The sequence below is a fragment of the Canis aureus genome, chromosome 14 (assembly GCF_053574225.1).
Source record: "Canis aureus isolate CA01 chromosome 14, VMU_Caureus_v.1.0, whole genome shotgun sequence".
NCBI lineage: Eukaryota > Metazoa > Chordata > Mammalia > Carnivora > Canidae > Canis > Canis aureus.
Genome location: NC_135624.1, coordinates 40,394,715 through 40,408,779, shown reverse-complemented (window position 1 = coordinate 40,408,779; position 14,065 = coordinate 40,394,715). Strand labels below are relative to the sequence as shown.

At 62.8% G+C, this 14,065-nt stretch overlaps 1 protein-coding gene and 1 long non-coding RNA gene across 5 annotated transcripts; one reads left to right on the top strand and one right to left on the bottom strand.

The window, feature by feature from the left end:
* The first annotated feature begins 32 nt into the window (after positions 1-32).
* On the top strand, positions 33-13,381 carry EEF1D (eukaryotic translation elongation factor 1 delta). 4 transcript variants are annotated; one of them, XM_077847558.1, is made up of 8 exons: positions 33-189; positions 8,812-8,935; positions 9,308-9,379; positions 12,167-12,266; positions 12,351-12,451; positions 12,575-12,793; positions 12,990-13,184; positions 13,285-13,381. In XM_077847558.1, exons 2-8 carry the CDS (start codon positions 8,819-8,821, stop codon positions 13,321-13,323), a joined length of 843 nt encoding a protein of 280 aa, XP_077703684.1. In that variant the 5' UTR covers positions 33-189; positions 8,812-8,818; the 3' UTR covers positions 13,324-13,381. The 4 variants fall into 4 exon arrangements, with proteins under 4 accessions (XP_077703684.1, XP_077703685.1, XP_077703683.1 ...); XM_077847559.1 differs by having other exon boundaries at positions 37-189; positions 8,815-8,935; XM_077847557.1 differs by lacking the exon at positions 33-189 and adding an exon at positions 6,201-7,258 and having other exon boundaries at positions 8,815-8,935.
* On the bottom strand, positions 1,490-4,014 carry LOC144283455 (uncharacterized). The gene is made up of 2 exons (XR_013352038.1): positions 3,751-4,014; positions 1,490-3,457 (listed from the first exon to the last, which is right to left on the bottom strand). It is a non-coding gene; the product is annotated as an uncharacterized LOC144283455 (long non-coding RNA).
* Positions 13,382-14,065: the final 684 nt, after the last annotated feature.

Sequence of the window (14,065 nt, the reverse complement as noted above, 5' to 3'; positions counted from 1 at the left end):
GCCGGGGCGCGCGGGGGGCTGCGGCGGCCAGGTGGACGGTGCGCGGGCGCCGCCTCCCCTGCGAGCGCGGCCGGCGGCGGTGGTACGTCCCGCTGCTTCATTTCCCGTGCGCGGCGCGGCCGGCGCTCCCTTTCCCCAGCTGTCCCGCGCCGCGAGCCTCCCTCCTTGGTCGCCGCGTCCTTGGCAGGCGTGAGTACAGCGCCCCGCGCCGCGAGCAGCTGCGCGCGCCGCCGAGGCCCCCGGGGCCGGAGGGAGGGGGCGGCGGCCGGGGGGCGGAGGGCCGGGGCGGGGGGCGCGCAGGGGCGGGGCGCGCGGGCCACGTGGCCGGCCGGACCCCGCCGCAGCCCCGGCAGGAGGGCGGCCGCCTTGGTCCCGGCCCGCGGCCTTCCCGGTGTCCTGCGCGCGCCGGCCCGACCTGGGGCAGCCCCGACGGCTCGTGGGGTGAGCCAGAGGGGCGCGGGGCTCCGAGCGCGCGGGGTCCCGGCGTGGGTAGTGCCGGGCCGACGGCGCCGGGAGGCCGGCCTCTGAGGGGTGTGCGCGGTACCTCCGCGCGACGTGGAAGGGCTCCCGGAGCCGCGGGGGCTGTACGGGACGCTGGATGTCGGGGACCCCGGCGTGAAGGGCCCCTGCCGCGGGAGAGTCCGTGGGCGAGATCGGGGAGGCCTTGCCCGAGGGCGAGCACCTCTTAAGTTGACCCTGGCGTGCACGTCCCCTGAGGGAGGCGGGAAAGGACGCGCTAGGGGGCTCCCGCGGGGGCGGCCCGGGGCACCCCGAGAGGGCGTCTCCCTGCGCAGGGACGGGCGCAGGAACCTGTCACCTATGTAGGGCGGCCCTCCAGCTGAGCCCCTGCCAGTCCTGGGGAGAGCCCTTGATGGGCCCGACAGCTGCCCTCTGCAGGATCCTGGTGCGGGGTCAGGCTGCCCGGGGTCAGCGCAGGTCCGCAAATGTGCTGGCCCATGCTTTTGTGAAAACAGCTTTCTCCAAGGCCTTTTTTCTTTTCCTTTTTTTTTTTTTTTTTAAGATTAACCAAAAAATTGACCGTGGCGTATTGCGCAGTGGTGTGTTTCAGGGGCCGCAGGCGGAAAATACAGGCAAGAATATGTGTTGATCCCTGGCCCTGGGCTGACACTTTAGGATCACATGTGCTCGAAGTGGGTGGCAACTTTTTGTCCACGCTGAGTAGAGGGTGGTCCCCAGCCCTTCCCTCACTGACCAGGGCTTTCCCTTCCCCACGCCAGCCGTCCAGCTCTGTGTAGGGCCTGGGGATGCTCAGAGAGTCAAGTGTGCATAGGAGGGTTGAGGGAGCGTTTGCAGTACTAGGGTCGACCTGAGGGAAGGGGCCCAGGGGCCAGGCTGGTTAGGTTAGACCCGGGCTCTGGTGGCTGGGACAGGCTGTGGTGGGGACATTGTGCCTGCCTGGGGTGACATGGGCAGCTGCAGCGTGACCGCTGAAGGTGACCGCATAGGGGCCCTGTTTTTGCCAGCAGGACAGGTTGATATTTCGAACTGGAGCTGGAGCTCCCCCTGCAAGAGGCAGGCGGCCTCACTCCCAGGGCAGCCACCCTCTGGCTACTCTCATTCACCCAAACAGCCCCAGCGTGTGTTACTGCTGTCTCAGGCCCTCAGCTATGGAGAGCTCTGTTAGGAAGCACGGGGTCCAACTCTGGGGGCCGAGAGGAAACGGAGTCTACAGGCCCCCCAGTTCCCACTTCTCATGGAAGGTGGGCGGAGATGTTTGTTCCCTGGGTGGACATTTGTGTGTGTGACTGTGGTGGGGTGGTGTCGGAGGATGGGGCAGTAGTATGGAGGGCAGAGCCTGGGGAGGGGCCGGCCCTTCCCAGAAACCTTCCCCATTCACCCAGGTGCACAGAGACTCAGAGGCCCCGGCACCTGGGTGGGCACAGCTCCGGCCGGCCACACCCTCCCCTTCATTCAAGGCCCCCCAGCCATGAGTGAGTGTCCTTTCGGGGGCTGCTGCCCCCCGCCTCCCGCTCTAAGAGCTCTGCACAAGCTTTGGAGCACATAGCACTTCCAACTGCCGGTGATGCAGACTGTGCCAGGCTGGGAGGGTTGCAGAGGAGCGGCCGTTGGTGGCCAGAAGCAATGCAGGCTGCCTTCACCACAGTCCCCGGGGGTGGGGGGGAAGTGATCCCTCTGGGGTGTCCCAGACTTTGGGCCTTCCGGAACCCTGGGCAGCTCAGCAGGACCATGCCCCCTCTTGCAGGAAGGGTCCACATGTGCCTGGGGCCCTGGGCCGGGCCTTCGGGGTGCGAGGCACAGCTTCATGGCTGCACAGGGGAGCAAGCCAGTAGATGCCAGCAGTCATCTGCTCTCAGGAGCAGGGCCCGGGGACACCTGAGGCCCCTTCCTCGAGGGTCTAAGGGGACTGTTCAAACTCAGACTTGCTTTTCTACTGGAAGACATGGGTTTTCGGTTCAGCAGTCTTCATGGAACAGGATGAGGGAGACGGAGGTCGTGGAAGGGGGTCCCCTGCTGGGTGTCCTGGGAGGTGCAGTGGCAGGGCAGGGGAAGCCAGGAGCCCCCTGCTGCCTGGTCCTCCCTGTCCGTGTATGTGCTCTTGGCCTCAACACTGGCCTCGCCGCCAGCAGGAGTGGCTCGCTGCCATGTCTGCTGGTAGCTTGCCCAGGACCCTTCGTGTGCTCCTGCGGGGCAGCTGCGTCCCTTTGGTACCGGCGTCCTTGTGTCTGCCACACACCCCAGGGGACCCTGGACGTCCCTGTCTGTGACTTGATGCTGGTGCTCTCGTGGTGGCTGCAGCGTGCGGTAGACGTAGGAGGGCAGCAGCCTGGAGGGCAGAGCTCCTATTACAGGAGGGCTCTGGGGCCTGAGCGGCTGGGGGGTCCTGCCTGCTGGACCCCGAAGGCTCTTTGAGACAGCTGTTGCATCTGGGCAGGGGCATTTCGTTGTTTCTGGCCTGGTTTACCACCTGTGATCGGGCTCAAGCCCTGTTCCTTTGTTCACTGGGAAGACCGTGTCTTTGAGCCTGGAGTGACACGGTGGTGGGGGCTGCAGAGGCTGGTAGAGCGGTCGTGGTGGTCTGTGCCTTGTCCAGCAGCCTGGATCTAGTGGCATCACGACAGCGGGGCTGGGTAGGGATCTCCTGGACAGCTCCAGGTGGCCGGCAAGGGCACTGGGGTGCTGGCTGATCTCTCCCCAGGTTGGGACAGGTGGGAGGGTGCTCAGCTGGTGCTCTCCAGGGCCCGCCTGGGCTCCAGATAACAGGAGCTCTAGGAGCTGCTCCTTTCAAGTGTCAGCAGAGCGGTGCTGCCCTGAGTGGGTGGCCTTTGGTGGCGGGTCTGTTGGGTGCTTATCACCCGTGTGCTCTAGCACGCACCTCTGCACCACCTTCCCAAGCACCTTCTGCAGAGGCCTCCCAGCCTGCCTGCGCTGTCCTTTCTGACCACCTCTAACCTTGCTGCTTTCTCTTCATGCCGTCCTAGGACACCAAAGTGAAAGTAAGTACCTGCCCATCCTGGGCCGAGGCCTTCCCTTCGCCTCAGCCAGGGAGCCCCCTGTCGGGCTGTCCCAGCATGAGGGGCCTGGCAGTCGGGCCTCTGTTTCCTTGTCTGCCACACAGAGGGTTGGATTTGTTGGGCTTTGATCTGTGGAGCAGGGCAGCGGCCTTTAGGGGTGTCTCGGTGCTTCCCTGGGCTGAGCCGGTGTCTGCCTCTGGTGGGAGCACCCCCTGAGCAGGCCACGACGGGCCTGCAGCCCCAGCTAGCCTCTCACCCAAGCCACGTCCCTCATTGTTCTGAGACATCTTACGAAGCGGTTTGGCCTTCCATGAGGTGTGGCCGCAGAGCCTGGTGTGATGCCAGGAGACCAGGACAGGCCGATGCGGTCTAGCAGGGCTTCATCACTCGGGGGTCAGCCCTTGAAGGGGCCCAAGCAACCCAGCCCTGGGCTGCGCTGATGGTCTACTGGGGGCTAGGTGCCAGAAGGACTGAAGGGCCGACAAGCCCTGCTCAGTTGGCCTGCAGTCCCTTTGGGGACAGTGGGTGATGTCACAATGCCTTGCCTCCTGGGCACACGCCCCTGCCTCCCACCACTGCCTCTGCTGTCAGCCTGGCCTTGGTAAGTACTGCTGCCAGCCTGGGGAGGAAGGCACAAGGGCACAGCCCAGGGGTCTCCGAGTCTGGGGCTTCTATCCCGTGGCCCGTGCCCGTAGAGGCCTCCAACATGTCCCTTCACAGTACACGAGAGAATCTGCCCCCGATCCTAGGTGGTGCGGGGCCTAGACAGCCGACGTGTCCCACTGGGTAATTAGAATCAGGTTTCAGTTTTGTTTGGGGTGTTAGGAAAGGGATGTCGATCCTGCCACAGGTGTTGGGGAAGGTTCGCTGTCCTTTTCTGGAGACCTTGTCTCATGGGGATGAGGGCGCAGCAGGTGGGTGTCCTCGCAGAGGCTCCATGCGCGACCCCACAGAAGCGGGGGACAGCAAAGATGACCCGAGGGGAAGCTGCTCAGCCCCCTGGCAAGTTAGCTCCTGGGTGTTGGTGTGTCGGCACTGGCACTTCTCTGGGATCAGAGAACCCTATCTGTGCGGGTTACAGTCGTTCCTCTCAGAGCCAGCTGAGTGAGCTCGACCTCCAGGTACATCCTGAGAGCACACTGGCTTCTGGGGCTTCCTGGGCTTGGGCTGCTCCTGGCCAGAAGCTGCGGTGGTGGCGGTGTCCCCCCTCCTTCAGATGACCGTGGTCTCCCAGCTGGAGGGAACAGCACCTCTAGCCCAGAAGCTGAGGCTTTTGGGCCAATAGCTTGTCCACTGTAGCAGATGGGACACAGAGCCTCCAGCCTGCCTCCCACCATCCTGTGGGCAGGCCCTGACATCAAATGGCACTGAAAGGAGGGGAGGGCTCCTCATACCCCCTGGGGCCCAGATTCTCAGGTGGTTTCATTTAGCCATAGGTACACACAGCTGTGAGCTGATGACCCTCCATGCCAGAGGTGGCTGCAGCTGACCAGGGAGACTGGTTCTTGATGCCTGAGCCACTGGGCTCCTTCTCTTTTATTTGCTTATTTTTAACTTAATTATATTTTTTTAAGATTTTATTTATTCACGGGAGCCACACAGAGAGAGATAGAGACACAGGCAGAGGGAGAAGCAGGCTCCATGCAGGGACCCCGACGTGGACTCGATCCCAGGACCCCGGGGTTACGCCCTGAGCTGAAGGCAGACCGTCAACCACTGAGCCACCCACACATCCCAAGCTCTTTGTCTTTTATTTTATTTATTTATTTTTAGAGATTTATTTATTTATTTATGATAGGGAGAGAGAGAGGCAGAGACACAGGAGTAGGGAGAAGCAGGCCCCATGCTGGGAGCCCAACGTGGGACTTGATCCCGGGACTCCAGGATCACACCCTGGGCCAAAGGCAGGCGCTAAACCACTGAGCCACCCAGGGATCCCCCAAGCTCCTTGTCTTTTAAATAAACATTAGCATCCTGCCAGGTGTCTTCCCCCCGTGGCCCTGCAGGGACGGGCTCTCCATCTCTGCTCCCAGCTGCCGCCCCCCCAGAGGTTGTCGTTCGTCTAAGGCCCTTGGCAGCTCCCCTTGAAGCGTGTGCTGCTTTGGATGGTGGTGTGGCCCGTGGCGGGTGTACAGCCCCACAGGGTGGGTGGCCCATCCTCAGAGATGCCAAGTGTGTTTCTGTAAAGCGGGAGCCCCAGTGCCTCGGGCACGGTGGCCAAATGTAGCAAAGTCAGAGGACGTCCAGTTAAAATTTTAGATGAGCGAGGAATAATCCTTCAGCATAAATGTCTTTAAGTATTTCATGGAATATATTTATTTTAAGAATTATTTTCTGTTTATGAAAGTCTGAGTATGTCCTGTGTTTTCTCTAGCAACCCTCCGGTGAGAGAAGGCATGTGTGGCTAGGTTTGGAAACTATTCTCTAGACCCCTTTGCAGAGCTTGGGTGCCTTAGGAAAGATTAGTTTTACGGTGAAAAGAACACAGACTCATGCACACGCATGCACGTAATTGTATTTTGGTTTGCTGGGTTTCCCAGGGACTTGCCTCCGGGCCCTGGCTGCCTGGGCCTACGGCACCCCCATCCGGGAGCCCGCCCAGGCCCCGCCAGCAGTCAGGCTGAGGAGGGGTGGGGGCGCCATCCTCCCGCGGCCCGCTGTGTTGCAACTGCCTTCTTGTGCTTGCTTTTTAACGCTGCGCGGAAGATGAGGAGCGGGAGAGCCTCCTGTGCCCTGGAGACTGTCTGGGAGGACAAGCAGAAGCATGGGGAAGCCGAGCGGCGTTTCTGTGAGCAGGAGGCCACCCGAGCTGCCACCACCCAGCAGCTCCTGGCTGAGGTGCCCGCCCTGAACGGGCCCGGGCAGGAGGAGGCCCAGGACGCCGAGGAGGCCGATGCCCCCGACAGCAGCAGCAGGAGCGACCCCGGGAAGAGCCACAACGGCAGGAAGCCTCTGCAGAAGAAGAGGAAGCGCTCCCCGAAGGGCTGGCTCGGCGCGGCAGACCTGGCCCTCGTGGGCCTCTCGGCCGACCGTGTGTGGCTGGACAAGCCGCTCTTCGACCAGGCGGAGAGCTCCTACCGCCAGAGGCTGGCCGACGCGGCCGCGCAGGCAGCCCAGCCCGCCGCGCTGGCGCCCCGGGGCCCCTGCACCCACGGGAGCCAGGTGGCCTGCCACCACGTGACCTGGGGCGTCTGGGTCAACAAGTCTTCCTTCGACCAGGCCGAGCGGGCGTTTGTGGAGTGGTCTCAGGCCCTGCTCTTGGCCGCAGAGGGGAGCGGCAGGCAGGGAGCGGCCAGCCCTGACCTGGCTGTCCCCCCGCCGGCCAGCAGCCAGTCCCCGCTGGGCGGCCTGCAGGCGCTGGTGCGGGAGGTGTGGCTGGAGAAGCCTCAGTACGACGCGGCCGAGCGGGGCTTCTACGAGGCCATGTTTGACGGCCACCCGCCTGGGAAGGTGCGCCTGCAGGAGCGGGCCGGGCCTGAGGGCGCCCGGCGGGGCCGCAGAGACCGGCGGGGCCGCACGGCCTTGGGAAGCAGGCGGGTCGGGCCACGGCGGCTGGACGGGGACGCCTCCTGTGCCCTGCCCTACTGGTACTTCCTGCACAAGGACGCCGAGGCCCCCTGGCTCAGCAAGCCCGCCTACGACAGCGCCGAGTGCCGCCACCACGCTGCCGAGGCCCTCCGCATGGCCTGGCGCCTCGAGGCCGCGTCCCTGCCTCACCGACCTGGTGCCCGGTCTGGCCTGTCCGTGTCCGGCCTGAGACCCAAGTAGGAGAAACCTGCCGTGCGGGTGCCTGGCCCAGCCCCCCCCCCCCCCCCCCGCCCCCGGCTGGGGCCCTGGCGCTCTCCTCCCTGCCCCTGCCCCGCGCGGCTCTCCCGACACCCCTGGACCCGGCTAAGTTGGCTGCAGGAGTGGGGTGGGCAGAGGGGCTTCCTGGGGCGGTATGGCAGGAGCCTCCCAAGGTTTGGGGCCGGGGGGGGGGGGGGTTTGGGTCTGTTGGTGTGAATTGTTTTTTGGACATAGATGGAGCCTTGTGCAGATGTGTGGTTGGAAAGGGAGAGTCCTGGGGACCCCCAGAAGCTCCTTCCGACTGGGCGGCCCCCAGGGTCTCCTCTGGCTGTCCCAGGGCAGGGTGGGGAGGACGTGGGGGCTGGTGTGTCCTCCTGCCTTCCTTGCCTGTAGCCACCCCTAAGGTGAGGCGGGTGTCCCTGGGACACCAGCATGCCGGCAGGAGGGCACCCTGTGTCTGAAGGCCACCTGCAGGGGGCTGGGGCGGTAGCTGGGCAGAGATCTGCAAGTGCAAAGGGGGGGGGGTGTGGGCAGCCTGATGGGCCAGGCCCCTGGGGAAGCAGTGCCACCCTGGCCCGACGTTCCTGCCAGCAGCCCCGCATCTCCTGGGCGGGGGGTGGATTTGTTGGTTTGACTGAACGCTTACTAGTATGAGGGACGAGGTGGGCGGCTTGTGCAGGGGTGTCCCCGTCGGTGTGCGGGCAGCACGGAGCCGAAACCGCATCATGGCCTGGCTACTCCTGACAGGGGTCCAGGCGTGCGTGGACGACAATCCTGGGACCCATCCCCCGTTTTGCCATCAAGGGTGAGGTGCAGTGATGGCCTGGGGCCCTCGGCACAGCCAGTCAGTGAGATCGGGTCCATTTCTGTTGCCCTCGGTCAGGAACGGGCTGTGCTCAGTGGCGGGGCGGTGGCGGCAGGCCCAGCGTGACTCCTGGTGTAGAGCAGTTGTTCTCAAACTTAACTAGTCTCGAGCCCAAGGAGCTTCTCTTGGATCTCCTTTTGCCATGTTTGCATTTAAAACAGAAAGGGTGGAAGTACTTTATTCATTGAAAAATAAATTTGTTGTTTGTCAATGTTGGTGACTTGTTAGGAGTAGTTTTCCCGTAACGATTTACTGAGCAGAGTGGCCTTATACGTTTTCTTCAAATCTCTTCAGTGTTTTGGCTAACGGGTGGCAGCTGGATTCTCATGCTTCTGCGTTGTCTGTTGGTGTGAATTGTTTGTTGGACATAGATGGAGCCTTGTGCAGATGTGTGGTTGGAAAGGGAGAGTCCTGGGGACCCCCAGAAGCTCCTCGCCCCACTTCGAGAGCCACTGGTCTTGGGGAAAGCCTGGGAATGCTGACCCGAGAAGCACAGGGGTGGTGGCAGGGAATGGTGTGGAGGGTGTTACAGACTTGGTTCAGCCGTGCTGAGACCCCTGGTGCCTGGGCCGTCGGTGGGGCGCTCGTGCAGGCCAGGCCTGGCGCCTTCGGGGGTGCACCGTTTCCTTCCAGCCACACTGTCTTAGTGTCTCATCCCCTTCCCAGCAGGAAAATGGCCACAAACTTCTTAGTACATGAGAAGATCTGGTTTGACAAGTTCAAATACGATGATGCAGAAAGGAAATTCTACGAGCAGATGAACGGGCCTGTGGCTGGCTCCTCACGCCAGGTAGGGACCGTACGCAGATCATTGGGTGTCTGTCCGCGCCGGCTCGGGTGGGGCATGTGGAGGTGGGCTGCCCTGGAGGGCTGCTGGGGTTCCGGATCTGCTCAGGTGCCCGCCCAAGACGGACAGTCCCCCCCCACTGTCTCAGACCAGCGGGTTGGGCTTTGCAGACTGGGTGCGCCTCGGGCCCTGCTGTCACAGCTACGAGACTGGTGCCTTGAGCTCCTTGCCACCCTGCTGAGCTTTCATTCTGCGCAGCTCTTGCTTGCTCTCCGTATCAGGATTCTTCTTTTTTTTTTTTTCTTTTTTCCTCCCCATTAAAATTGTTTTAATTGGGGTGGGGGGAAAGACTGGTTCTTTCTGCACTGTCTACAGGAGAATGGCGCCAGTGTGATCCTCCGTGACATTGCAAGAGCCAGAGAAAACATCCAGAAATCCCTGGCCGGAGTGAGTACCTGCAGGCTCGTGCTGGCTGTGCTGCCCACCACGCGGCACGTCTGACCTTGCCCCCCAGTCCTGCTGCCCTTCGGAGCAAAGTTAGGGCGAGGTGTATGGTGCTGTGTTCCTGCTGGGGCAGGAGCCTTCCCTGCTCTGCCTCTGGCCAGCCCAGGTCACCAGGACTCCCTCCGGCCCTCGCCCTGGCTGCCACTCGGTGCCATCCCTGCACCAACACCGTCGTCCTCCGCAGGCACAGGCCTGGAGGCCTCCCGCTTGCATAGCGCCCTGCTGGGGAGGAGTGTGAGCGGCGGCGTCTGCTGCCCCTTCCCCTGCTCCCCGGGTCCCGCGTCCCCAGAGAGAGGAGTTCACGGGGCTTGTGGAGTCCAAGCGGTAGATTAGAGGCCCGGTTCAGCCTCCAGGTCCCAGATGGGATCCAGAGAGGAGGGCAGGGCCGTGTCCAGCTCTGTCCCCAGCCTGGCTGAGCAGCTGTGTCCCCAGGAGGAGACAGACCTGCAGCCTTGCCTTCCTGGCCAGTGGAGTCAGGGCCGCGTTCTCTGGGCACGTGCTGTGCTGTCCTGAGGCCAAGCATCATCAGCGTTGTATTCCTCCGGGAGACTTGAGGAAGGACTCTCTTTTTGTTGCCTTTTCCGACTTTGAGAAGCTGCCCGCATCCTGTGGCTTCCAGCCAGCTGCGTTCACGACTCCAGCGTTTCTTTCTCTTCTGCCTCTCGCAGACATGGGGCCTGGCAGTGACCTGGGGCTTGCCCACATAACCCTGGATAATTTATCTCCAGAGCCTCTGCTCCGTCCTATATACAAAGTCCCTTTTGTCAGCTGAGGTCATCTTTTTATAGGCTTTGGTGATTAGTGCATGGGCAAGTTTGGGAGCCTCTGCCTGGCACCGCCGGTTTGGATATACTGGCTCCTGGGCCGTAGGCTGGACAGCTCTCCACAAACTCCAGGGGCTGTTGCCTTGAACCCAGGCCAGGTGTGTGGGATCCTGGCCCCCAGAAGGCCAGGGCCAGGGTGCTAAGCAGCTATGAATTCAGCGGCCATGGGGGTTCTTGGGCTACAGGATCTCTTGCTCTGGCCTTGTTTGCGGTTGACTGCTGGGTCCTGGTCTTGAGGAAAGCACGTGGGCGTCCTGCTAGGCCTGGGGGCTGGTTTACTGGGGTTGCTGTAACAAAGCACCGCAGACCAAGGCCTTAGTGCACTTTGTCTGTAAGCTGGAAGTCTCAGGCCGAGGTGTGGGCAGGTTCTGAGCCCTTTCCTAGGCATGAGGATGGCTCTTGTTTTGTGTCTTCACATCGTCTTCCCTCCATGTGTCTGTGTCCAAATTTCCTTTTATAAGGACACCAGAGTTAGGGCCACCCTAATGACCTCATTATGACTGGATTACCACTGTAAGGATCCAGTCTGCAGATAGGCACCTCTCCTGAGAAAGCAGCGTGAAGCTGACAGCAGTATCATTCGACAGCTAATGGCCTGGGAAGGACATTGCTAGACCAGCCCCAGGCTTGGATAGAGCTCAGCGGACCCATGGGTTCCTGGGAATAGTGGATGGTGCCAGGGGCAAGGTTGGAGGTGGGGATGGGGAAACCCTGGATGTGGCACTACGCCGTGGCCTGCTGTCGTAGGCTCAGACTAGACAGGGTAGCCTAGGGCTGCCTGGGTCAGGGTCGGGGTGAGTGAGGTCGTCCCAGGCCATAGACTTCAGTAAGGGGCCTGGTGGCATGCAGGCTGCCAGCACCCTGGTCTCTGCCCACCACTTCTTGGAGCACCCTTGGGACCTGTCAGCAGGCAGTCCCCACTCCATGGTCACCAGGGCAAAAGCTTGAGACACCAGCCTGCTGCCAGGGCCTTGGGGGAACAGGAGGCTCCCTGTGTGATGGAAACTTGGAAAATTCTAGTGAGGATGGCATTGGGAGCTGAGTGCTGGGGAAACAGGCTGGAGAGGAGGCCACAGGCCAGGTGGTGGCAGCCAAGATTTGAGGGAATCCAGCCCAGCTTCCCATTGGGGCAAGGGGTTTTGCTGAAAGGAGAGGAGTGCTGTGAGCAGAGCCCACCCTGGTGCCCATGCTCCTGCCCCAGCCACACGGTGCCCTGTGCACCTTTGGCCGGCTCTGCTAGGAGCCAGGTAGGGAGCTGGGGGTCACGGGATAGCGTGAGCCTGGCATTGCTCACCCATCCCCTGGCAGGGAGTGGGCACACCCATCAGCCTCTTCTGGGCCTTCATCTTGTCTGTGACTTGGGGGTACATAGAGCACAGGAGGCCATGGTGCTTGCTCTGTTGCTGGTGGCAGTGGGCCCCAGGCCCAGGGTCTTTGTCATAATTGGACATGGGGCTGGGGGAATGACCACAGTCCTTGGGAAAGGGCCAAGTCCACTCCGTCCTCCCAAGCCATGCCATTGGGGTGTGCGTGTGGGCCCCAGGGTGTAACTCGGGCTTGGACTGTGGTGCCGGGCCGAAGGGTTCCCTGGAGAGCATGGCTTGAGTCACATGATGCGCTCCCAGTTTGGGGGGGTGGGGAACCAGAGGGAGGCCTGCAGGTAGGTGCCTGGCCTAGGGGAGGCAAGGTGCTATGGAGTGGCCGTCCCCTGCACGGGAAGGTTCCTTTCTCCTGTCCTTACTAGCTCCTCAGCTGCTCTTCTGTCCTGTGTCCAGTTCTGAGCCGGGCTGCCTGGCCCCATGGTGGCTGAGGCTGCCCCAGGGCTGTGTGCTATCTGTTTCCGTGAGTGGGGGGAACCCTGGGAGCAGACTGGGTGCCTCGTCCTCACCTTCGTCCTGCCTTACAGAGCTCAGGCCCTGGGGCCTCCAGCGGGCCCAGCGGGGATCACAGTGAGCTCGCCATCCGGATCGCCAGCCTGGAAGTGGAGAATCAGAGCTTGCGAGGTGGTGAGTCCCTGGGCCTAACAGGTGGGATGGCCCCCCTCCCCCGGCCCCTCTGCCCTCTGACCAGCATCCCCTCTGCTCCTGCAGTCGTGCAGGATCTGCAGCAGGCGGTTTCCAAGCTGGAGGCCCGGCTAAGCGTGCTGGAGAAGAGCTCACCCACCCACCGGGCCGCAGCCCCTCAGACCCAGGTGAGTACCCTCGCAGGCCAGGGGCCCTCGGCCGCCCTGGGGGCTGGCATCCTCAAGGCCCCCAGCTGGCATGCATACCTGGGGCTCCGGCGGCACAGGCCTCAGCCTCTCTCCCCATGGCAGCACGTGTCCCCCATGCGCCAAGCGGAGCCCCCTCCCAGGAAGGCGGCCACTGCTGCAGAGGACGATGAGGACGATGCCATCGACCTGTTTGGCAGCGATGAGGAGGAGGACAAGGAGGCGGCGCGGCTTCGGGAGGAGCGGCTGCGACAGTATGCTGAGAAGAAGGCCAAGAAGCCAGCGCTGGTGGCCAAGTCCTCCATCCTCCTGGACGTCAAGCCTGTGAGTGGTGTGCCTCTGCCCCCGCCCGCCCGCCCGCCCTGCCCCGCCCCCTGTCCCAGTGGGTCACATGCCGCTGGCCCAGACTGTGCTTGGGGCCCTGGAGGGGCTGCTTGCTCCGCAGTGCTCTGGGTGAAGCAGGGGACACTCGCTGGGGTCTGCAGGCTCCTGGCCCAGCCTCCACCCCTTTACTTGCCAGTGGGACGATGAGACAAACATGGCCCAGCTGGAGGCCTGCGTGCGCTCCATCCAGTTAGACGGGCTGACCTGGGGGGGCTCCAAGCTGGTTCCGGTGGGCTATGGCATCCGCAAGCTGCAGATCCAGTGCGTGGTGGAGGACGACAAGGTGGGGACAGACCTGCTGGAGGAGGAGATCACCAAGTTCGAGGAGCACGTAAGTGTCTCAAGGAAACCCCTGGCCTAGCAGGTGGCCAGAGCGGGTGGGTGTTCGGGAAATGGGGCCCCACGTGACCGCTGGCCTCCCTCCTCCTCAGGTGCAGAGTGTGGACATTGCTGCTTTCAACAAGATCTGAGCCCCAGCACCGGGCCTGGGTGTGTGAGGCCCCGCAGCCATTAAAGACTGAGATTGTACACTCTGAGTCCTGTCCTGGTCTGGGCCCAGGGGGCGGGCACCATTGGGGCCGTCTTGCCATGCTCCAGGCCTCCGACTTGGCCTCCATCCCATCCGTGTCCAACCTGGACCCCTGCCTGTCCTGCGCCCCCCCCCACAGCAGGGATCCCAGGGGCTGTGCCCCCTCCCCTCTCCCAGTCTCTCCATGGTGTTTGGGTGACTGGATGACCTCACTCCCCATCAGCCCCTTCTCTGTCTCTTTGCCACCAGCCTGACTTCACCCTACCCCCACCCCCATTACAATGGTCACGTCCAGTTCAAGGTGTTGAAGCCAGAACCAGAGCGTGCCTCATCCTCCATAGGGCTGGGGCCCATCTCTGGGTTCCATTCCCTGCTGAGCTGCCCCCATGGGAGCAAAGGTGTCAGCTGGAAGCTGTTCAGGGAACAAAGGTTCCAGTGGCTGTCCTGGCCCTGCTGCTGTGGCTAGTCACGGTCCCCTGGGGGTTCCCAGGGGCTGAACTGTGCAGAGCCCTGCCGACCTCCCACCGTGTGGGGCGGGGCTCCTGCCTTAGCTGAGCAGCCTTCACATCCCCTGCCTGTGCTGTGACCTGGACGGGCCCACGGTCCTGCCATTACTAAGGTCCCTAGCGGCTCCTCCCCTGGACTGCTGGCCAGCCTGGCTGGTGGGACGGCCACTCGCGAGC